The 25,510-nt window shown below is 40.1% G+C and overlaps 1 protein-coding gene across 1 annotated transcript in view; it reads right to left on the reverse strand.

Moving 5' to 3' along the window:
* Nucleotides 1-1,083: 1,083 nt before the first annotated feature.
* csmd3b (CUB and Sushi multiple domains 3b) overlaps nt 1,084-25,510 on the reverse strand; it is a 115,442-nt gene continuing 91,015 nt past the window's right edge. Inside the window, exons 51-66 of the mRNA XM_061060306.1 lie at nt 25,031-25,216; nt 24,422-24,595; nt 20,446-20,628; nt 20,095-20,271; nt 18,419-18,598; nt 17,719-17,892; nt 17,288-17,461; nt 13,729-13,802; nt 12,576-12,687; nt 12,290-12,469; nt 10,318-10,377; nt 9,008-9,166; nt 7,092-7,228; nt 6,546-6,633; nt 5,605-5,740; nt 1,084-4,982 (exon numbers count right to left, since the gene is read on the reverse strand). Coding sequence (XP_060916289.1) covers nt 4,823-4,982; nt 5,605-5,740; nt 6,546-6,633; nt 7,092-7,228; nt 9,008-9,166; nt 10,318-10,377; nt 12,290-12,469; nt 12,576-12,687; nt 13,729-13,802; nt 17,288-17,461; nt 17,719-17,892; nt 18,419-18,598; nt 20,095-20,271; nt 20,446-20,628; nt 24,422-24,595; nt 25,031-25,216 — 2,354 coding nt within the window. The 3' untranslated portion in view covers nt 1,084-4,822. The remainder of the gene's footprint in view (nt 4,983-5,604; nt 5,741-6,545; nt 6,634-7,091; nt 7,229-9,007; nt 9,167-10,317; nt 10,378-12,289; nt 12,470-12,575; nt 12,688-13,728; nt 13,803-17,287; nt 17,462-17,718; nt 17,893-18,418; nt 18,599-20,094; nt 20,272-20,445; nt 20,629-24,421; nt 24,596-25,030; nt 25,217-25,510) is intronic.

Below are 25,510 nucleotides of genomic sequence, written 5' to 3' on the forward strand. Positions count from 1 at the left end.
ATTGATTCTCTCAAGATTTATTTTACAAAATGAGACTGTAGACAAATTATGAGTTTAAAAAAAATATTTTTCTCTCCCTACAAGGGGAGGTGATTGGAGCTTCTCATTGTGGTGTCGACTAAATGCTGCATCATGTTGGTTGTGCTATTTGTGTAGTTCCCTGTCTTCTTGCAATATTTGCACACAGTTTTTGCCTGTTAACTTAATAAATTAAGTTTACTTTTGTGTTAGTTTTTCTCCTACAGAACAGTGGGAAATGGCGCAGCAATAAAAGGAATGTCGCAACTATATGCACTTTGTGCCAGATGTATTTCCCTCATAAGGAACTCCTGGACTTTAAACTAGTTATGCAGGCACATACTCTATGAGCATTAAGAAGATATTAAATTCCATATTTAGCTTGTACTTCAGTGTTCATAACTGACGATCTGTTCAAGTGTAATCTCAGTTTTTGTTTGCATGGTATAAATCAGTGAAAGAAGTTATAACACATGAGTTTACAGAACAGACAGAAAGGAAGACAATTCTGTTTTTTACAAAAGCAATTAGCCTTTTTTAATCTTACATTGCATTGAAAATTTACATAATAGATTCATACATTTTACAAATAATTTCATCATAAAAATATATTTCTGTACAAAACACTTTTTTATTCTATATTTCATCTTTTTTTTTTCCAAATGGTGAATATTTCCAATGTCCCCGGGCAGGAACAGCTTTTAAGTCTTCCAAATCACATGGGTCTTATTGCGGTCAGTCAGTAGGAAAAGCTTGTGGCAAAATAGACTGAAGCTTAGAAAAAAATGACTTCTGATGGAGGGGGAGGGCTGGAGCATGTGTGTTTGTATGTATATGTTCAAGTGTGTGTGTGTGTGTGTGTGTGTGTGTGTGTGTGTGTATGTATGTGTTGGTGACAGGGAGGGTCCCATGGTTTTTGGTAGGCACTGTGTCAGATCCATACCGAAAAAACAACGACAGCAACAACGACAGTAGCAACAATTAATCCAAACTGTAATCAGAAACAATGTCACCATAGCAATGCAATGCAGGGATGTCGGGGCAACGATAAATAATCTTGGGGTTCTTCAAGAAAAGTAGATGTCTTCACTTCACTGTGACACCAACTTTAGAATCAAACTTTATATTAAAAGTCTCCAGAACAAGACAAAGAACAGTGACTCATGCTCATCGATACATGTCATCTTGTTAAGTGAAAACAAATGCTATGTGTATAGTGGTATACGGTGCATTGTCAGATCCAACCCTTAAAATATGGCACCATTATATACGTGTTATGGGAATGGTTTCTTACAAAAATCCTCTTCTCCTCTTCCTTTAGAAAGGCCAATAAACATGTGCAACAACAGCCCCTAGTGGCTAACAGGAGCTACAGATATGAAGAAATAGGCTTCAGCCAGGGAACATCAATCTGATATGTATGTGTATGCAACAAAAAAGGAAAAGGAAAAGTTGAATCTTGATATGTTTGAATTTACTAAATTTGCAACTTGTAATCTTAATGTAATCTCCCAAATCAACAGAGTTTCGGTGTCTCTGAAAAAATGTGGCTTTCTCTGCCTTTAAGCTTTTTAAATGAAATGTCCTGATGCAAAAAGGTTGATTAAAATAGTGTGCGGTACTGCCAAAGGTTGTTTCCATTTCTTAAAGACCTGTAATTACAGGCTTGTAAACTGGCTGCACCAATTTATTATTGATGCAGATTTCAGTACAAGGGCAAATTAATTTTTAAAAGAAGCTCACAAAAACAAAATTTGTGCATCCTTTTTAGCATTGATTTGTTAACACCAACACATCTTTGCACAGAGCCAAAGTCAAAGAGACTGAAATCCTGGAGGTGATTTAAGATCATTTAGAATTTAACAATTTAGTCTGAGATTTTAAGAGCAGACAAACTAGAAACACATATATTTTTGTAATAAATGAACCTATAAGAATAAAAATCAAGACTAATCCATCCCTTGTGTGATGAGTTCCTCATGTGTAATGAAAAAAAAAAAAAAACTTGAACAGTCTTTTATCTTTTTTTCTGTAGATCCTCACCTACAGACTTTATGCAGGGCAGTAATTAACATTCATTTCTAGAGAGCCAGAGCTAGATACAGCTCTGGTCGTGTATAAACAAAATACTAGAATAATTTCAGAACTGATATTTTTATATTTCCAAGACAACGCTGACTTTATCGATATCTGAGAACTGTAGCTTAAAACCCCCAGCATCTGTTAGAAGTTTGATGTGCAAATTTTGGTGACATAACATCACTGGTTAGGTTCTGAAAACAGCGCTGTTATTCCAGCATTTAAATACTGTCTGGGACACAATGGGGACCATAATGGAGGACAGATCTGTAACAGCTCCAGTGAAGAGGAGGCAAAGAAATGGCAGACAAAACACAACCTCCAGCAATGAATAGATTAGAAATCTGCCCTCTGTGATGAATGTTTGAGACAGTCACTATAAACAGCGTGATTGTTGCTGGCAAACCTAACATCTCAACAATAATGACAACTATAATACCCATGACACTCTTGATTGCCTCAGTGGGAAAGACAGTGATGGTGAGAGAAACTTTAAGTCACACAAAGAAAAGAAAAAAAAAACATTTCAAAATGAACTTAAATACTTTTTGTGACCTCTGTGAACAACACATAGGAATATCTTTTATCGGTTTCATTTTTTCTAAAAACTCTCAGGTATAATCTGTCTTTCCCCTTCAGCCCCTCCCTTGTGGTAAATATATAGCACAAAAATATAGGTGGTGAATGCTCCCGAATATATATGCAATAGATTTACAGATCAGAAGATTCTGCAGCAATAACAAAGAAAGGAGATAAGCACTCACAGAGTGCAGAATCACTGTGGAGCTGTGTCCACAAATGAGGGCTACAACCCTGTTTGTCTTTCTTTTAGCTTGTCTATCACTTTGTGTCTCTGTGTGTCTGGCTTTGTGTCTGCTCATCTATAAGCCGGTTAATCTGTGTTTAAATGTGTCTGTCTGTGGAGTGGAGACAGGGTGATGGTCTGCATCAGTCCTAAGACCCTGCTTGTCTCTCCTGAAACTGTCCATCTGCTTTTGATGGTCTTAATACCATCTGTCAGCTCTGTCTCTTCACATTTCTGTTAGTGAGTGTACCTGTCATCTCTTCTGTCTGTCACTCATCCTGTCAGCTTCCCTCTAACCTTCCATCTATCTGTCCCTGTGTCAGTCCATCTCTCAGTGGGTTAGACAGGTAGTGTTCCTGTTAAAATGTGCTTTAGTGCCAGAGCTTTCTCTGTTTCTCAAAGTCTTTTTTCTTTGGAAGTCCATCAGAGTCCTCTGTATCCGTTTGCTGTCTCTCTCATCAGAGTCCATTGAAATTCACAGGATCGGATTCCTCAAGGCCATATCCCGTCTGATCTGATTCATTATGTGGAGGAAAGGCAGACTTCTCTCAGCAGTTGATTTCAGGTTAGACAGGCTCTGATTGGCTGCGTTAGGATTTTTAAAGATCTCATCGTTTTCTCTTGATGACTCCCTCACCCTACTTCCAGTTCAGTTAGGGGTTGGCTCGGTCTCCTCTCTCATCCATTGGATGGGAGGGAGCAGTTTATCCATTTGATGAGTCCGTCTCTTCTCATCTGTTCTCCCGGTGCTAGCTCCCCTTTAGACTCCTTTTATTTTGGCTCTTGCTCTAATCCCAGTTCAGTTAGGATTATAGCTCCGTCTCGAGGGCTGCCCTTATCCTTTGCTTAGGAGTTAGGCTCTGTTCAAAGCAACTTTTTGCTACTGTCTGCTAGCATTAGCATTTTTAGATTCCATTTTTAATAATAGAAAAAGACAAGAGACTAGTAGTATCATCAGCCTCTTGTTGTCATGGAGACAGAGGGTTATTCTGTCCGTTTGTAAGGGTTGTGTATTCCTTGGTTGTTTTAGGCTAATATTTAGAAGGAGTCAGACTTGTTTACTGACTAATGACAGTGTTGTTGTTTTCTGTCAGCTTTGAAAACAGATTTTAGAACAGTTTAAAGAACAGTTTTATTTGCTTCACAGTGTCTTCTGTGACATCATTTTCATGTCACACCTTACCATCCATGTCTGTTCAGCTTCTCTCCCTCACAGAAAGGATTTGTTGAGTACAGTTTGGGGAGAAGACATGGTACAAATAATATCAAACATTTCTGTAGTGCAGTTTATCTCCATGATGTATAACCATGGCCTGAGCACTGATAATGTGCTCTCTCTCCAGGCAGGGCTTTACTCACAGAGCAGAGAGTGGCTCCTTTTCTCCAACGCTCTGTGTGAAATACAAAATTTGGCACTGGGTTAGGGTGACATGACAGGAAATCCGACAGGCAGGTCATGGCTTGATCGGTACGACTCGTATCAGGGAAAGTGAGTGGGGTTAAAGTAGAGGTTGGAGTATAAAAGCAGTGTGTGGTTAAGAATCAAATCATAATATTTCTATGAGCAGCTGAGTGTTGGGGTTAGAGTTGGATCACAGCTGGCTTAGATTTACTGCTGGATGGTATCTTTTTCATTAATATAATGGCAAATCTCAATGTGAGTTTGCACATTTGGTGTTTTAGTTTAATTTGTCGATTCAAAGAAGAACAAAACATTGGTTCTAAGGTGACACTCTTCTTTCCACTTAGCAATTTTGGATTTGTGATCGGGGACTGGAGGTCTCCTGTAATCGATGTGTAGCCCGTGTTGCTGACAGTGTCGAGGTTTTAGTGGACACGTACGGCTCCCACAGACTCGTAACCGATTGTGGTCCCATTAGAAATCTGAGTCATTAGGGTGCAAGCGAGGATAATCAATCCTCAGACCATGGTGCAGACAGTATTCAGATTGGGATCGAATCTAACCGCCTTCCCCTCCACAGCCTTGGCGTTGGTGTTGTACATGGGGTTCTCAAAGGCGGCCTGGCCGTTGTTGTTTTCGTGGACAGAGCAGCCTGTGTACTGTGTTTTTGGTGTGGTTCTAAAAAACAAAATAAACAACAGTTAAGAAATTGTAAACACACCATTAGAGATATAAAATGGTTCTAATTGTCTTTTAATATTAACTAGGTAGCCAGCAGACAATGGTGAATGCAGTCTTGGGAGTAGAGGCGGAGTAAACAAGCTTAAAGAAGGATTAGAGAGAGCACTGAGCTTTTAGAGAAGCCAAGCGAGATTCCAATCGGCCCCTCTAAAACTAATTCCTTCAGCAAGGTTCTTCTTTTCCGGTATTAAGAACAGAACAGAAGTTATTTGCAACTGATAACAATGTGAACACCAGTCGCTTGTTCTTACATGATATCTCTGAAAAATTCCAATTTAACACCGTCTAAACAGAATTGTTTTGCAGCACAGTTTGAAACTGACAGTGTCTTGAATTCCTCTCAGCGCCTCAACAGTCAAACCGCTGAGGCAGGTACTGTTTTCATCACTCAGCTTCTTAGCACACCAACAAGGCATTCGCTACTTTTCTTAAGACTACATTAACAAACAGAGATGAAGTAACAAGAAAGGGACAGGTAAATGTGACTTTTTTTTAAATCGCTGGAGTTGACACAGAAATACAAATAAATGGGACACCTTCAAGTTTTATTAGCACGTACCTTTGTTTGTAGAGATAGAAGCCAAAGCCGGTGAATATCAGAGCAAAGAAAGGCACCAGAATGGCGATAGCCACAGAGCTGCTGTTTGTACCAAGCTGGGGAGGCGGAGAGTTCTGACTCTCTGACATATTCAGACCTATGGCATACATAAAAGGATTGTCATAGTCCATACACTAAAATCAGATGAGAATAAACAAGGACTAATTACCCCAAGGGGTAGTTAAGTGTGTCATTACGTATCATATTTGATTCTATCCTATCGTAGAGTCTTCTTGTAATGGCTGCCCTTTATATCGTTAGCAGTTTGGTTAATATTTTATTTTAAAGATTTACTTTATTGTAGAGATAGGACAGTGGATAGAGGTGGAAATCAGGGAGCGAGAGAGAGGGTATTGACATGTGGGAAAGGGGCCACAGGTTGGAATCGAACCTTGGCCGCCCCCGTTGAGGATTATAGCCTCCATATATGGGACGCGCGCACTAACCACTGCGCCACCAGCGCCTCGATAAATACTTTATGTAAAGTATAAAAGCGAGACAATCCCTTTCTTTGTGTCAGATGTGCAGAACGTGAATACACTTTGTTTTCATGTGTGTGGTTATATCTCAAAAATCTATTGTCTCTAGAATTGTGCTTGTCGATTTTGAAGGACTGCTTCCAACTCTCTCTGACAGATATTACAGTCATCTTTGGATGCAGGTTGAACAGATTCAGCCAGTGTAAGATGGCTTTAAGTCTAAAGAGAAGCTTTTGCTCTCTGTAAGAATTTATCCACTGCAAGGCTGACTGAGCATGAGCACTAAGGTCACTGCTGCCAGCAAAGAGAAGCTCCCTGATCGCTTTCTCCATTAGTGAGCTTCTTTCAAGCAGCTCATGAGCTCTTTCCAGTTATAATTCATAGTACAAATGCAATTACATACTGAACCAAAGAGAGAATTACCTAGTCTTTGCAGTCCAAACTGGCCATAGTCTTTTCCCTGAATGAAACCCTGGAACACATAGCTTGAACCATCAGGCTCTGCTGATACCTGCAGAGGAAAAGAGAAAACAAGAAAACAGGGAAGACATGGTTTAAAGAGACTGTTTAGTGTTTGTGTCAACACGTGAACATTCAAGGCAGAAACTGAATTTGGGAAGTTGTCTGAACTGAATTCAGAATTTTAAAATAAGCCTGTGGCATGTGCTGTTGCTGTATTTACAGGTAATGAGAGAGTAAGAGTATGTTTTTTTCCAGCCCGATAATAATGGTACTTCATGATGTATACTGATGTCCCTTGAGAAAAGATGACCACACTATTGTGACAGTATTCGATTGCATTTTGTAGAGATGATCTAAAAAAGTCATCTTCTTACACTAATGCTGTTTTTCCTGTACTTGTGAATTACTGCAATAAGAACCACATGACATTTAGTTCTAGCTCTTCTGAAATACTCCAGCTCAGCTGAATCTTACTGGATAGATGGTTCTGTATCCACTGAGACTTACAAATCCATCCATGGTCCAGGAGTCTTCAATGATCTTGGCTGGAGTGATGGCCGAGTCTTTGAGCTGGTTCCCCTGATTCACATAGTTCACCTGGTACATCAGCAGTAAAAGCCTGGCCTCAGCAGTTTTATACACTCCTACAGAGGACAGAAGAAAGAACCGGTTTACTTTATATCTGAGAAAAATACATAAGAATGCAATGGCTGATATGATAGCGTTTGTCATATCTCTAAGGTCCAGTTGAGAATACCAACGATAAAAAAGGAAGAAAGCTTTCCTGTAGCAGCTGATAGATATGAGAAATACTGCATTCTACTATTCTGGTCAGATACGGTTTAAACAAACATCACATGTTAGACTAAACACATCTTGTCTACACCTTGGCTCTTCATGCACTGACCTAAGTATTAAATCTACTAAAACTACTTATTTAATTCTTGAAAGTAGGATAATGTGTTTATTTCCAAAAATGTGCTTAGGAATCTTGACATTTAAGAAAGACCTTGAAATGAAGTCATTCAAACATTATGCAGCTGGGTGGTGGCATTTGTGTGCCTGTGTGAGTGCTGCTTTAGCTGTTATTGATCTAAAGCGGTTCCTTTGGGCCAGGAGATGCGTGTAAGAACTCTCATAGCTGCATGGTTCTGTGATATGGGGTTTGTGCTCTCTGCAACTCCAGGAGCCAATTCTAGCTTCAATAGGATTTGTGTTTTAATAAGGTCTTAACCCCCTGCTGATACTGTTGTAGGACCCTGGGAGGTCTGTGTGTGAATATGTGTTTGTGTGATTTTGAGGGGAAATACAGTAACACCATTAAAAGTAAGCATGGCAGCTCTTGTAGAGAAATGAAATTCAGACAAAGTTAGAAAACAGCCCAGTGATTCAGAGAGGCTCAGTCAAAGTGCTGGATGGTATGAGCTGAATGCAAATCAGAATGGTTTTGTGTTTACAGGGTTCCCACTCTTTTCCAGAGATCATTTTCCAGGACATTTTCAGCGATGATCGAGCTGGTATGACAGTCCGTGATCGTGCCATGCCAATATTAAGTTTAGTCTTTAACAAGGCTAATCACACCCACTGTGAGGTACCGCTTCAAAGGTTAAACACTTAATATCATGTTATGGTCAATTTCTTACCCTTAACAACGCAGTATTGCATTTGAAGAGACAATGCTAGCAAAGTAAAAGGAACGTTAGCCAGTATTCGGCCCGTGTTTGACTCATACATCATTCATTGTGCATATGAATGCATTTTTTCACACATGACACGGTTATCTTTTCCAATCTGCAGTTTATAAACATAGCCAATTGGCATTTATCAAACGTATGAAATAATTGTATTTCACTATCACTTTTGTCAGGCACAAAGTCATAACAGAACACAGTCCTGGAAGTGAGCCAGCAGCTAGCAAGAAAGACCATTGCAAGCTAGCATGTCATTAATAACGTTAACTAACTACTGTTAATGTGCTGACCTCAAACTAAGGAGAAAGCACAATTCTACCTCCATCCTTTCAATTAAATTGTAAATAAATATTCGCTTTTGACACGAGGGGGAGGCGGAGCCATTACATTATCTATAGACTTCCATTCAATCTGTGTTGTGGACTATGTAACAAATAGATACTTTTATTAACGTGTGGCGGTGAAAATGTCCAAACCTGTAGGAGAGTGTTGGAATCATTTTCCAGGACAACACGTGATTTTCCAGGACATTTAACTTTTTCTCTCATTTTCCAGGTGTTTTCCAGGTTTTCCAGGACGAGTGGGAACCCTGGTTTATTTACGTTGCTACCTAATGATCCATGTACTGTTTGACAGACAGTATAACCCTAATACTGTGTGACATGTAAAGCACCATGTACTAAACACTGGATATAAATCATAAAGGGTGTAAGTATCTATACTCCAGCATGCCTGATAGCAGCAGGTCCATGTTGCCGTTGCTAAGGGAAACGTTGACTCTTCCAGTTGTGGAGTTGAAGCTGGTGATACTCAGTGTCATAGGCTGCTTCCTCCCACGGTAATTGTAGGAACCTTTCCATATGTAGTTAGGAGCAAAGACATCATCTGGAACTACACAGAAGAAGAGGAGAGGACGCATTACCATCAAATCAAAATGAGCAGAAGAGAGGCAGAATACAACAGAGAAGATCTGAGGAAACTGAAAAGAAGAGAAAATACAACAATGGATTAAAGCTTCAGTTAAGGAACATACTTCATTAGAATTTTGGTTAAAATAACACATTTTAATCCTTGCATATCACTGGAAATTGTTAATCAAATTGTTCCTTTTAATAAATATGTGTCTGATCTGTGTCTGTGAGTTTCCTACATTTAGTTTTTTTGTAATTTAAACGCACAGTATCTTAATTCTGCCGCAACAGAGCTCTAAATAAAAATAATAACAAAAGTTGACATCGAGGCTGCCAGGGAATCATGGAGCTGATTCTCTCTGCTACCCCCCACCCCCGATGAAAACAAACTCTGAGTTGACCAAACGACGAAACAGACCTGTGGAAGACAATATGTTTACCGACGATGTAGCTCAGTATAATTTACATGATGTCTTTATAACAGCAGCACATACAGCAACAGTACGGCAGCTTTCAGTAGCAGTTCCCCCTTCCTTATGTAGCGGTCTTTGACGTAACATCTGGTGTTTCTATGGTAATGATAAACAGTGTCTGACACAGGCCATTGACATCTGTTAAAAGGAACCCCATAGTGTAAAATGTAGCCTTTCCTGTACTGTACATTCCTGTCGTAAGTTATATTCTTAGGCCATTAAATGCTGCATCCTGCTTTGATAGTTACAGGAACATGCATCTATAGGAAACCTTGTATGAGCTTTTATAAGATGCTGAGATATTTGGAATTACAACAGAAAAGGACAGACCAAAACTAAAACTGGAGGACTGAACAGAAGGGAAGCAAAGAGTAAAGCAGCGGCAACATCACAGCAGTTAATTCACCTTTCTGTGTGAAGTGAGAAAAATATTTTGTTATTTTGTTGGATAGCAGTGAGGAACAATGAAATCGACATGAGCAAAACAGTGTGGAGCAAACAGAGCCGAGTGTGGAGCAGCAGGGAAGAATTTATTAAACTATGGTTGACAAAAACGAAAACACTGTGAAAAAAATAAAGAGATTAGATAAATCAAGAGCAGAAAATAAATGAACGGACTGTACTAGCCTGTAATAGAATCAAATGTAATAGAACTGACCATTAAGTTTGGGGCTTGGAGTTCCTGTTGCTGGTTTCACAGGTTTCTTCTTCTCTCCGGCTACACACACACACACACACACACACACACACACACACACACACACACACACACACACACACACACACACACACACACATACACACACACACACACACACACACACACACACACACAAGAAAGAAACGTGGGAAAAGAGATATTAAAATACATGAGCAGAGCTGCAGGGACTCAGTATGAAAAGATATTAAAATGTTTGCCTCTTGTTAAACTTACAGAGCCATCATCTCAAATCCCCAGAAACCCGCCTTATGCAGGAGAAAGGACTTTATATTACCAAATTAGCATGCAGTGTTGGTGACTATTAGTCACACATGCGAATAGTGAGTGACAAGTGTGCAGAAAAAGGTCCCTCCAAATAAACCTCTCTAATGGTTATTTGTAGGCCGTGCAATGCAAATAGAGTTCCTGACCGATAATTGTAGTGCATATTAGATCCTTTTAAAAGTGGCCTTAAGGCACTCTGGGTTTGGCCATTCAGAGCAGCCTCTTATCGTCACTTCAAGATGCAGCCATTGTTGCCAACAAGGAGAGGCAAGCAAAGACAGAGGGCTTTTTGTCCTAGAATCTCAAATTGGATCAGAGAGTGCTCCAATTTAAAAAGGCCACCTCAGGGTTAGAGGGGGCCAGCCTTAGTGGAATCATGTCTAGGTTGGAGCTCGCTGTCCCCCCACCCCCCTTGTGCTAAGGTTGATACAAAACTCTATCATCTACATTTCTTTTTGAGTTATTTATTAAAAAATAAACACATTGTTATAACAGCCACACTTCACAGTTTATAAAAGTATTGAGGGAAGTGATTTAATCAAAAAGGCTGCAGAACAACCACCAAATGAACTTGGTGGTGAGATTGATTTGTTTCAAAGCTCTGGAAGGCACTTTCAATCCCAACATTTAAACAAACTCTGATAAGAAATGCTTAAAGTGCTCAGAAAAGTGGAAACTTGAACATCTGTAATTCCATGGCAGCTGGGCAAACTCAGTCTGCTGAAGAAGATTGCTTGAAGCAATTTAAAGCTCCACAACATCTCCTACAGACTATATCGTGGGATTGTTTTGATGTAGTTTAAGCACTTTGTACTGGTGAGTATTCTATGGTCGTATACATTAGGTCACCTTAAAGCTCAACATCGGACATACTGTATATAGATCGAGAAGACACTGGAGTGGGAAAATTAAATAAACTGTGGCCTTAGAATTAGTCCCTGTCTGACTGATCTCTATTAACACACAGGTATCTAATCCATCATCATCCAAACTGTGTTTATATTTACAAAAAGCAAAAGTCTCATTCGAGATATAACTCAGTTTAAGGAGATGTAAACTGTCTGTGTGTACTGTGTACACATTTTGGTAACTTGGAGATCAGAGAGAATCTTCACTGGACCCATACTCATCCCTGAAACATCCACTGTTTGAAGAATGCTTTACTTTTAAGTTTGTTATATCCAACAGACACCTGCTAGGGTTCAACAGATCACAGTAAAGCTCAACGCAATCATTCTGTCAATGTGAGCTGCAGTAAAGTTGATGGGGGGGATGAGAAATGGACCCATGAGATGTGATCAATTCATAACCTGGCCTGAAAGGGTCTGACCGGGTTCATTTAATGAAGGATGAAAGACCACAATGGGATATTGTGTTATCTCTTTTTTTCTTTTTCTTTTTTTTTTTTACAGTGCTGCCAGAAGATTGACCAGCCTGTGCGGATATCTCGTCTGATTCAAGATGGCCAGATTGCTCCGACATCTTTACTGACACAGTGACTTTGAGCAAGGCATGTTCAAATCTGCCACCTGTTTGCTTATCTCTATTTGTAATACTTAATTGTTTTAGGTAAAACATTCAATGAAATGTAATAGATACTTTAAATAGAAAGAGATAGTATTCATAGAAATATATATTTTTTAACCTCGACATATAGGCATTTTTCCAGTCCAAGTCCCGTCACTCTTGCAGACTCTGTGTTCAGAACCCCCTGCCAGGAAGTAGCCATGCTGACAGCTGTACACCAAGGTGTAGCCAAATCCAGGCAGATCCATCCCCACCACGTCCACATGGAGCGGGCTCTCGGGCTGCTTACAGGCATGGGCTGGATGGAGGAGAAGAAATGTACCGGTATACACTGGAATTAGAGTCTGACAGGAAGAAAGCATAGCTTGCTGATATGTTAAGATGATAAGATGAATGTTTCCTACGTATGCACTCAGGTTGTGTTCCACTCCATGTCAGATCAGGCTGGCAGGTTCTAGAGGAGGAGCCCTGAATCAAATGGCCAGGCTGGCACTGAAATGACACCACGTTCCCCACCTGTAGAGAGAGGGAGAGAGAGAGAGAGAGAGGGGGAAAGAGAGAGAATTAAAAAGCCACCAACACAAATATTATGTCTAAACAGTTTCTGAATACCTTCAGTCTTTCACAGTAAAGGAATGTTACATACATATGCAACGTAAATTTGCATCTGTCTTTTGTTTAATTAAGAGCATCTGATGAGTTGGCCTTGGTGAAATACAGAAATATATAGATGTACTGAAGGTGATTACTGTGCAATGACAGAAAATGCATTAAAGAGTAAACTATAAATATCATATGGAGAAGATTCTCCCACAAGTGTTGCACAGTAAGTTGAGAGATTTAAAGAGCCCTCTCCATACTGAATGTGAATAAATCCTAACCTCACTACTAAAACAAAGAAAATAAAATCCTAAGTCCTAGCCCCACACACACACACACACACACACACACACACACACACACACACACACACACACACACACACACACACACACACTCACACACACTCTAAACCTCAGCAGAAGCTGGTGTCAGACTTCAGCAGTGTGTGTTAGTCAAATCAAATGGTTATCTCCCATCATTTCCGTCAATGTACTCCCATCTGTCTATCTTATGGACTGTATCCTTGCTGAGCAACAGTAGAGGGATACGTCCAAGTAGATGTATTTGATGTGTCAGCAGGACCTTTCACTGTTGATAAATCTACACACAACTGCCTGGCAAAAGTTTGCTTGGACCATCTCTGAAAGCTGAAGCCTTAATTTAGCATTAGCTTTAGAATAGCATGTTTGTTCACAGCAAAGACTAAATGATGTTCCCGTCATGTTAAAGAGAAAGGGACAGGAGCAATCGTCATAGCAACCTATAGCTCTTTTAACAAGCATATTACATATGAGTTAATATATTATATATAGGTGCTATAACACAATATGAATCCACTGCAGATAGGTTTAGCTTATTACCTCTGCTTCTTTTCCTGACAGCTTCTATATCAGCAAGTTAACTACTGTGGTATGAAGGTTGATATGGAGTTAAATGTGTCAACAGATATTTTACCTTGAAACCGTAGGTCCTGTTTAGAGAGCCGTAGCGTGGTGTTCCTGGGTTATCACAGCTGGTTTTGGTTGGTTCTGAGAAAAAAACAAACAAACAAAAAAAACAGTTCAAGCCTCTAAGTAATTACACAGAAAATCTAAAAGAAAACATAAATTAGTAGCAGCATTATTTGTCCTCTCTCTACTCTCTTCTCCTCTGTTGTCATGGTAACAGCAGGGTATGTATATGCATGAGGACACCAGGGGGCAGTAGTGCTTTATCAAAAAACGATGCAGGGCCAGCTATGAGAGTGTTTGAGAGAAAGAGTAGTGTGTGTGTGTTTGTGTGTGTGTGTGTGTGTGTGTGTGTGTGTGTGTGTGTGTGTGTGTGTGGCAGGAACATCAGCATGTAGAGCACATCCTGACGCAGAGCTCGATTCAATACAGCTTCCGAAATGACAGATTCACTCTCCTCTCTCTCTCCCTCCATACCTCTCTAACTCCCCTCACTCTCTCTCTCTCTCCCTCCCTCTCTTTCTCTCTCCCTCTCTTTCTCTAACTGCTCCCTCTTCCTCTCCCTTCCTATCTTCCCATGTCACCGTATATCTCTCCTCCCACCGCTGCCTCCCCCTCCCCTCCCTCCCTCGTCTGTCTTATTTAAAGAGCAGGCTGCTTCGGCTCAAAACTCATTCTGTTTCAGTCACACAGTAATACACATCACACGCTAACATACAGCTGCAATCACACACTAATAAATCACCCGAGCACGCGCGCACACACACACACACACACACACACACACACACACACACACACACACACACACACACACACACACACACACACACACACACACACACACACACACACACACACACACACACACACACACACACACACACACACAATAAAGTGCTGCTTTGTTTCTCTGATGAGAGAAGTGAAGGGATGTTAGCTCCCTGTGTGTGTGTGTGTATGTGTGTGTGTGTGTGTGTGTGTGTGTGTGTGTGTGTGTGTGTGTGTGTGTGTGTGTGTGGGTGTGTGTGAGATGTATATGTTTCAAAGACAGATTAAAAAAGTGGAAAATATCCATTCAAAAGAATCATATTCAGTACTTTATATTTCCTTTCTCTTCTTTTTGGGAGGTAACGTTTCAGAACAGTCCTTCTATTTTTAGAATGTCTTTTTCACCAGCAGCTCTGGACCCTATAGCAGCTTTAAAGAAACACATGCCTGATCCATTGCTATGAAGGAACAAACAGTCAAGTGTCAAAGGCTTTCTTGTATATTATTGATGTTAAAGCACCTGCTCAGAATCAGACATGTGAATTGGTGCTCTAAACATCACATGTGCTGCGGTATGGACCCAATGGGACTATTTGTAATGTGTGCTGAATATCCCTCCTCATTTTCTACTTAATCCCCTGATAGCAGCAGCTTGTTTGAAGTTGGATGTGGATTCCCTTTCCTGACAGCCTTAAAGAAATACTTTAAGTTGCAGCCAGCACTGGTGCTATCTCGCTTATGAGGAAGCACTTTCTCTGTTATTTAAGAAGGGCTTACTTTATAGAATACTCTAACTTAACTTTAAACACTTAATGTAAGACATCCCTCCTTAAATGTAAAGTGGTTTAAAACTTAAATAAATCAGAGATACATAACTGTGTACGACCTTTAACTTGGAGCCAGGAAGTACAGTTTATTTAAGCAGAAACTTGATGTTGTACATTTAATAGTTTTATAGCTTCAAAGGAAAACATCACAAGTATGTGCTCCTTGTTCTGAATAACATTAAGAGTATTTTAAGAAATTCAAAAGACACTGGATAAGCCAAGCCCACGTGCATGTATGTTTGTTGGTGTCTCTCTTGTCGCCTAAGTCTCTAAAGTGAGAAAACTGCATCTGAGTGTATGTGTATGTTCATTGAGAATGTATAATTATCTACTTTTAATTCTGTGAATATTGAAGATAGAAATAATTCCCTATTCAGAAAATATAGATTGGTTATGAGTATATAAATTAAAGACATGCCATAAAAAGCCTGTCCATTCATATGAAACACATATGAGCAGTGGTTATTGTATTTTAAATGCATCAGTGACAGTGAAACCAAATATCCATCAGTTTGTTGAATTTAAAAAGATCTTGCTGCCTTCCAGAGTTAGAATAATGACCGTATGTAACACGCTGGACTTTTAGAGATTCTGTCCAACAGTAAATCTGCAGCAGTTTCAAGGTTGGAAACATCAGTGCATCCTTTAAGGCTCATCCCTTCAAGGCTCCTCGTTTATTTACCAGATTGTCTCAAATAAGCTTCCAGTCACTATTCATTAACATTTCCATAAGTCTATGTATTTTTTAACTTTCAAGGAACAGTAGCTGCTCTGTGAGTAAACTGCAATGTGGCTGTAGACTCCATAACGACTGGTCATTAGTGGCAGTGATCTTTATGCCAGAGAGTATCAGACAGCAGCCCGGGCTCCCCGCTGAGCCACAAAGCGCTCATAATAAACTGTAAACAAAGACGTAAAGTAAATCATATATTTTATAAGTTCTGAACCCACTCAGATATTTAGTGAGGAAAGTTCATACTTTAACAAACAATAAAGATGAATAATGGAACAGTCCAAAGGAAACAAACTCATTTTACAACTTATTTTGCCTTCACAGGCATAACATTGAAAAGTCTGGGGGCTCTAGTAGGCTAACCGTCACTGCAGTATAATTTTAACTCAAGCTTTGAAGTGGGCGAGATGGGTCTGCCTGAGGAAACCAGGATGTGCTGCAGCTCATGTGAGGACAAATGATTGAGGATGTAGTCAGGAACTATTTAACAGTAATCTGTGAAATCTTAGATCCAGGTTGTGTTTGGATGATTTGGAGACTTAGTGGAACATCATTATACTGGGAGGAACTTTTCTAAACTAGGTTTATTAAAATAATCAATTTCAGTTTTCAGTTTGTGTACTTTCTGTGTTTAAATAAATATTTCAATAAAGTATTTGGAATAAACTTATATCTGGCTTTTATTTCTTTTACAAAGTTCTATGTGGCTGTTAGTGGTTATATAACATGTAAGATTTGACAACTTTACCTTTTTTTGTAAAATGAAAAAATGCTTTGTCGGATTAAACACATGCATATTTCTCAAACAAAGGTATCAAACTAAATATATTTTTGGTATCTGTTCCAAAATCAGGCACTGTATCTGCACTTTTGTAAAATGTTAAGCTACACTTGATCCTACAAGAATGGGGTTATTCCAGTATCCTAGTTTTAATACTAGTCTAAAAAATGTTTTCTAAAGTTCTTAAGATTGGGATTGACTGATAACCAGACCATGAAGAAATCCAAGGAAAACAACCACATATGTTCCAATTACCAAAATAAGCAAAGCATGAACCCTTTGGTAGGCCTTTCTAGAAAGAACAGAGTGAATGATGATCAGATTTTCCGTCCTTCTCACTAAGGAAACTGTATAACAAAAGAGTTTAAGGAAGCATTTCCAACTCTGTTTGAAAAATATCTTTAGATCATGTAGAATGATCTCCCTGCTATGTATCGTTAGATCGTTAACTTACCAATGCAGCGCGGCTGCGTGCCGCTCCAGGTACCGTCACTCTCACACAGTCTGGTTGCTGTGCTGACCAGAACAAGAGGTGGAGCACAACTGAAGGACACTTCTGATTGGTAGATAAAACTCCGTCCCTCTCTGAAACCCCCAACTGGAGTACCAGGGTCGCCACAAAACTTGGCTGCATACACACAAACACACAAAGATACACATTCACACACAATTTCATTTCAGTATGAGTTGCTAACATTGCTGACAAGCATTTATTTTATGCATAGCTCAAGGACAAATGTAGATTTGGCTTGTAACTGTAACTGACGGTTGGTACAGAATAATAACAAGAAATGTGTGTGCTTGTGCCTGGTGCAAATGCAGTGTGTGTGTGTGTGTGTGTGTGTGTGTGTGTGTGTGTGTATCTGTTTGTGTGTAAGTCCTTACGTAAACACTGTGGTAGCATGCCGCTCCAGGTACCGTTGGATACACAAGTCAGAACAGCTGGAAATGAGAGCTCATATCCAGGTGAGCAGCTGTAGCTCACACTGCTGCCCCATTCAAAGTCACTGCCCTGCAGTACTCCATTACTAATGGCAGGGGGCGCCGGGCAGGTCACCGCTACAAGGGAGAGAGAAGGAGAGCGTGAAAGAGAGAAGCTTGAGGTAACAGAGGAAGAGAAAAAAGCCTACACTAGTTTTCGGCAGCTGCAGGTGGTTCTGCTGTTTCTGTCGAAATCACTGTTATGTTAATTATCATTTTCAAAGCGATTAAAACTTAACAGTTTGATGAAGCGAGAGACACTTCAATCAGGCCTCTTAACATAGTTAATCATGGCAGCACTGAGATGTAACATGTGACTCAGACAGTAAATTTTTTCGTAACTCTTGATTGTCCTCACTGATGTAGTGACTGCAAGACAAGCTAAATCTGCCGCACCAGTCTTCACAGATTTGGATTATTACGAGTTTAATAAGATTAAGAGTTTGTGTTGGTTTCCACGTATGGATACAGCCGTTGTATAATTTTGCCTGTTTCTTTAACAGTCACATCCGCAGTACAAAGTAGTGTTAGGGGTCATTATTCAGTACAGTAAACATAAATATTATAAATACCAATAAATGACAAAGTTGGATGAAAAGTTTACCTGTACATATAGGCATATTCCCACTCCACGTCCCATTTTGGGTGCACGTCCTCAAAGGTGAGCCGTCCTCCTCCATCCTGTATCCTGGTTGGCACTGAAAAGAAACATTCTGACCGATTGTGAAATCTTCTCCATAGCGAAGGCTGTTAGCTGGCACGCCTGGATCCCCGCAGTTTATCACTGTGGAAGGGACGAGATGAACATTAAGATTACTTTACATGCAAATTTGTGGTATGAGAATGCTTGAATTTAATCTAATTTCAAAGCTATATCCTTCAATTTAGTGGACTTTCACAGGTGGGCATTTCAAAACTTGATTCTGTGCATAGCACACTCAAGGCCGAGTGTCCCTGAAAATTGGAAAACATTATGATGGTGCTGTAGGACACATAGATAACAGAAGATGAATTGGTGCCATGGAGCCCAGGTTCAAACTATTATCGTCATATTTAGACTCCAGCTCTAAAAATGGATTATGGGAACTGAGTAACTCCATCTGATTATTCCTTTTTTGATGGAAAAAAATCCAGACCATTGTGCAAAACGCAAATTGTTTCTCTGTTTACACGACTTTAATCTTATTTTGAATACCAACATTGCATTTTTTTTTAGATTTGATAACCATTCGCATGTTATATGGCTCTTTAAGTCATTAATTGTTGATTATCTACTGATGTCCATCTATCCATCCATTATCTTCCATCATCTATCCATCCACTTTTCCCATTTGGGAACGGTCAATCACAGGGCTGATATATAGAGACAGACAACCAGACACACTCACGTTCAGACCTACGAGCATGTCTTTGTGCTGTGGGAGGAAGTCCGGGTACCTGGAGAGAACCCATTTACTGGGAGAACATGCAAACTCCAAACACAGTTTTTTTCTTTATGTGCTACAAAACAAAAATTCATACAACTATTTTTTTGACGAAAAAAAAAGAACATACAGCTAAAACTATGTTTATTTGGGGTTCAATCTTAAGTTAATTTCACACCTGGACACAGTTTAGGAATGTTTTTAAAGGAGGTTTAGTACTGTATGTTTATCCTCAGAGATAAATATGCCACATGTAGCTGTTTCATTTATCTTCACATGCAGGTTGTGTAGCCCGTGTAACATTCAGCGCTGATTAACACTTGTTTAACCATGATTGGGGTCACATTTCATACTGTGTTGAAACAGTATGTTGTATTTCATGTTTATTTACTCTTGGTTATATCCCCAAGAGTCCAAAAAGCAAATTAGCTTAAGTAAACAACAATCCAGGTTATTCATGTCACCCTATAAAGTCTGTAGCAGGAGCACGAAGATTTGAGGCTGACTGCATTACTCAGGCCCAAAACTGTCACAAAATAATTTAAAACCAGGCATAAAATAAGGTCGCAAAGGGCTGGAGAGAGAACCTTATAATCAGAGTTTGGGGATGTTTATGGGTCACAGACTTGACGTCATTGCAAAGTAAGGATTTAATGCTTAGATTATATATCGTTAGTAATATATAAAGCTGGCAGTCTGCTCTTTAGCCTCCAAGTCACCTTAAACATGGGTTCACATTCCAAATGATAACGTATAACTGTATATACTTCAGATGAATTGGATACCGTTCAGTTACCAATAAACAGATCTATAATCTTTATCCATAAACCCTCACATAATTACAACAGTAGCTTACTGGTACAGTTGGGCTGTACTCCTGTCCAGGTACCATTGGCCTGGCACTGCCTTGTGGTGGCTCCGTTGAGCAGGTAGCCATCCATGCAGGAATAGATGACAGAGTGAGAAAATGTTGTTCCATCCAAACGAAACACTCTGCCATTACTGGGGGTGCCAGGGTTACCACACTGGACAGCTGTGGGGGAAAAAATGAGAGAATGAGAGAGAGAGAAGACCTTGTGCATCTCAATGAGGTTCACATCTATGACTGTGGTTATTTAAGGAGTCTCTGCAGTACATGGGCCGATCCATAACTGGATAAGTGTCAAGGAGCTGGGCTGGTATAGATTAAGTCAAAGTGTCCTCCTACGTTTACAGAAGGGCTGCGTGCCGGACCAGGTCCCATTAGGGAAGCACATCCTCTCTGAAGAACCGATCAGATCGTAGCCCTCCGTGCAGCTGAAGTGAACCTTGGAACGGATTTTGAAATCTGTTTGTTCTCTCGAACCATGAGAGGGGATGCCAGGATCGCCACAGGACCCAGCTGTGTCGCCTAAAGGGAGACAAACAAGGAAACAGCGTCATGTATGAAAACTAGGATACTCAAATCACCCAGACCGGCTGCATTCTGTACAAAAACAGAACCTAATTCAAACCATTTTGAAAATCCAAAATAGAGAAGAGAGGAATGAGAACAGCTGAACAATGAAAAAAAGTAATCCAAACAAAATGGTAATTTAATACTTGTACAGATGATGGTTTATTGAGACAGCATTGTAAAGCGAACACAAAAGTTTAGGTGGATCTTAGCATCACATTTAATAAAAAACACATTCTCGGGGGTACTCAAGTGTGAAACTGCTGCAAATGCTAGTGGACTGGACACAAATGTTGGTGACAAGGGGCATATGTTCGCCTTAACACTGTGTTTGTATGTGTACTTATGAGTAGATGGGTGGCAGTGTTGTTTGTGTGTGTGTGTGTGTGTGTGTGTGTGTGTGTGTGTGTGTGTGTGTTTCTGGCTCTGCCCTTGTAGAGAAGCCTGGTCAGCAAATTCTGCCTGACAGACTGAGCACACTCCTGGGAACATGCACACACACTTTCACACATAAACACACACTTCGTCACTTAGAAGGGTCCAGACAGCCAAATTGTATAAAAAAGAAAAAATGAGGTAACTATTCCCAATTGAGTTTATGTTACAAAGTTTGCATTGGTTCCTGATTCAGTTCTCTTAATTATGGACCAAAAATTGAATATTTGACTGAACAATTCCATTACTGAGCTTTGATTCAGGTCCTGCAACAACAAAACTTGGCGTTATAAACAGCTAAAATCGTAGCTGAATTTCCCTAATGTGTCTGCAATGTTGTGAGACTTTTGCTGATAACCTACTTTCACATCGGCTCTGTCTGTACTACACTCTAAATATCTAGAGGCTCGCTGCTAAATTGAGCTTATACAGAACACAGACACAACATATAATGACATAACATCTTCTGTAATGCCTCAGGATTAGAGACTGGGTTTCTCAGATGTGCTTTAATAACTAAATTAAGAAATAAATGTATCATCTTTGGTTTGCAAAAAGTCTACAACATGGATATTTTTTCTTCTGAATATTGGGAGCAGATCAAATACCAGTCAGAAACACACACACACACACACACACACACACACACACACACACGCACGCACACGCACAAACACACACACACACACACACACACACACACACACACACACGCACACGCACACACACGCACAAACACATGCACAAACGCAGCTCCAAAGTCACCATGTAGCCTCAGGTGTATCTGGTCTCAACAGGGAGAACAACCAATCTACCTGATGTCACCGGTGCATGTGTGTGTGTGTGTGTGTTAGTGTGTGTAGCTGAATGTGTGTGCATGCATGTGTGTAAGTTTGTGGCAGCAAGCGTTGTGAAAACTAATCTCAGTAGTTTCCCTCAGGTGACTTTGGAACAACCACTAATCGGTCACACACACACATTCATCCGTGCACAACTAGCCACACACACACACACACACACACACACACACACACACACACACACACACACACACACACACACACACACACACACACACACCTATCTGATAAAAAGGTTTGGGCTGAATTCACAGGTTACTGAGCTGTAGCTCCTCTGCTCAGGTTTGCAGAAGATCTCCTAAAGCTGGGGCAGAAAAACTACAAGGTGTAACATTCTCAGCCATCTGAATCAGAAAGTTGCTGCCTGCAGTGGAGCGGGTAAGGCTCAGAGGACAAATGACTCAGTTAAAGCGTTATGCGGTGTCTTATGAAATACATTTTTCAATCAACAGTGACTCTCCCTGCAGAAACCAATGATTAGACAATTGCTTGGCCTTTTATTTTAAATTACATTGAATGGCTAATTTGTTTCCCAGAAATATAAAGCTACAGCTAGCTCCTAAGTGGAGCATAAAAGCCAGGCAGCTGGCAGGTGACACAGTTAGAATGACTCTATCCAACTGCAACAACATCCACCTACTTTCACCTTTAAAGGTCAATAATTAACGTGTTATATCTAGTTGTTAAATCTGCTCAAAGCTGAGGTGTGAAAACAACAATGTGTGATTTCACTGAGGTTATGACCTCACGGAGTCTCGGCTAGCTTCCAGGCAATCTCACAAAGATTGGCAAAACTGCACAATGTAAAACAGCATCCTGTTTATTGTGATTTGGCATTAATAACGATTATACAATCAGGACAAACTTTGTTAATTGGTGAGTTTTAAAAGTGCTGTCATATGAACTTTAACCTTTGGAAAATTCACCCTGTTTTTAAGTCTTTGTGCTAAGCTATGCTAACTGAGCCAGTATTTATTAAACATTTTAGTGGTGTAGTTCCTTGCATGTAGGCAAGATTCAAAATGTCCTTTTGCCAAGACCAAAGTCTTCTTTGACAAAACTGCATGTGCTGACTCTAACAATGAGGCAGATATTAGAACATTTCAATTTCAAAGCTGTGCAAGTACAGTATTTATTTTAATCAGGGTTAAAATCAAGGCTGTTCATGAATTGCATGAATAAAATATTCAAGTCATGAAGCTACGCAAGGACCGCTGTGAATTAGGAGGTTATCATTCAGTTGTTGTTTTTTTACCTGGAAAAAAAACATTGGTCCTTGCACTTGATGTTTTTTGCTTTTGAATCTCAACTTTTAAAGTAGTCTACTTTAAGTAGGTCAGGCTCACAGCACCCTGGTACAAGTCAAATCTCAAATCCGACTCAAAGTCAAAGTGTGGAAGTTGGCTGAGGCAGATATAACAAAATCATTCCTACTTAAGTTTAAATGAGAGGGATTTGGTTTAAGGTTTGGAGTCTCGACGCATTAACTGATGCACCTACAAGGTTCAAATGAATGTATTCTATTCCCCTGTAATGAAAATGTGGATGCATAACCAACTTAACATGAGAACACCATTTGCTTATCAACAGTTGAGGAGCAGAATTGCAGACTTGGCACTTCTTTCTACTGGCTAAACTCCTGGCAGGTAAAAAACATGAATCACAGCTTCACAAACTATTACCCTCCCTCGACCTGCTTCTTCCCATGGCAATTGCTGTAAATAACAATGTATTCTTTGTCATCACGTCTAGAATGTGTTTTCAGTGTTAGTTATATAAGCAGGCGCTGGGAGCCTCTCGGTCTGATGAGCGATGATCATATCCTGAGCCAGCCAACTGAGGACCATATAACTTGGCCGGTTTGTTTATACATGATGGAAGGTGAGGAGGCTTTCTGTCTGGAGAGAGAATCTAGTCAAGTGGTGAGCTATGCATATACAGTCAAACCAGCAGGGAGGAATTATGTTTGTGTTCAGCACTCTACAGAACAGTGAGATTGGTGCATCAATGGCACACGATGTTGTCGGAAAATCCACTGAACACAGGAAGACAGAACAGTGAATGCTAAAGAGAAGAAGACAGCCAGAAACCTTCTGAAATAACACCTTAAAGCTGTGGACACATATCTGGAATTAGGAAACCAGAAAAGAAATGGACATGGCTAAGGATGAAGGGCTTAGGTGGAGGTTAAGCTCCACGGCCCTTTTAACAGACTTGGACTGATATATTCCCTTTTCATGCGCTGATCCTACCTTCTATCTGTCCATTAACCTTTAGACTGAGTGCAAAGGGTTAAAAAAGAGAGCCTGCAGGATGTAAAGACATGAAGTGCTCTACACTCTAGTGAGTTCACGTGTTGCAGAAGTCTCGTTTTTCCATCTACAAGTCCTGTCTATCTATAACTCATGGTGGATTTGTGAGTCTGTATTTTCAATAGAGGTTAAAATGGTTACCAGAGCAGAAGGGCATGGGGGCACTCCACATCCCATTGAGCTGACAAGTCCTGGATGATTCTCCTTTCAGCTGTCTTCCGCCCAGACAGGAGTATCGAACCGTTGAACCAAATGTAAACTTATCTCCACTCAGCACACCGTTAGGGGGAGAGCCAGGATGACCACAGTCTACAACTAGAGACCGAGAGAGAGAGAGAGAGAGGAGGAGGCAGAAAGATGAAGGAAGGATGGACAGTCCGTTTCGACTGAACAGAGCTGCAGTTGCTGCTGGCAAAAAACACGAGGAGCAGGCTAAAAAAAAGGAAGGTGTTGGAAAAGGGTGTAGAGACAGATACTACAGGAAATCAGTCAAGAATTTTCAACCAATTCATAACTTAGTGTAGCTTGATTAGCTAGCTGGCTGGCTGGGGTGGTTAGAACTTGCCAGTAAAATCAACAATTATCAGTAGGTAGTTTCACAAAACAAGGTCCCACTCTTTACAAAATAATAAAATACAAATTTGTAAAATAGAAAAAGATTGATGGTATTCATAGTAACTTAGTAAGAGGGTGAGGCTCAGCAAACAGTCTACAATAATTCCAAGACACAGTCCAAATAATCAAACCTACCTATACATTCAGGTAGAGGTTTGTCCCACTGTCCAGTAGGCTGACAGGTAAGAACAGGTGATCCAAACAGGTAATATCCTGGGTTACAGTCGTAGAAAACCACAGTGCCAAAGGTGAAGTTCCCATGCTCTATTTTACTCTGCCGGATGGAGTTTGCCGGGATTCCTGGATCAGAGCAATTGACCACTATACACAGATAGACACAAAGTGGGACACAAAGAAACACACGAACGGAGAGGAAGAAAAGCATGTGTTATTTGGCATAAACCAGAGAGGGTCAGCTCTCTCCCCTCTCGTCCTGTTTTCAGTGATTTGCACTGGGATAATAGCTCTTGATTTAATACAGGACATGAAGGAAGGTGTGGTGAAGAAGAAAAAAACGAATAATGGCTGGTGTTTAAAAGGGATAAATAAAAATGATGAAAGCAGGTTTGTGTCCTGGATCCAGCACATATACAATCTTATGACTCATCATGATCA

The sequence above is a fragment of the Labrus mixtus genome, chromosome 16 (assembly GCF_963584025.1).
Source record: "Labrus mixtus chromosome 16, fLabMix1.1, whole genome shotgun sequence".
Classification (NCBI taxonomy): Eukaryota; Metazoa; Chordata; class Actinopteri; order Labriformes; family Labridae; genus Labrus; species Labrus mixtus.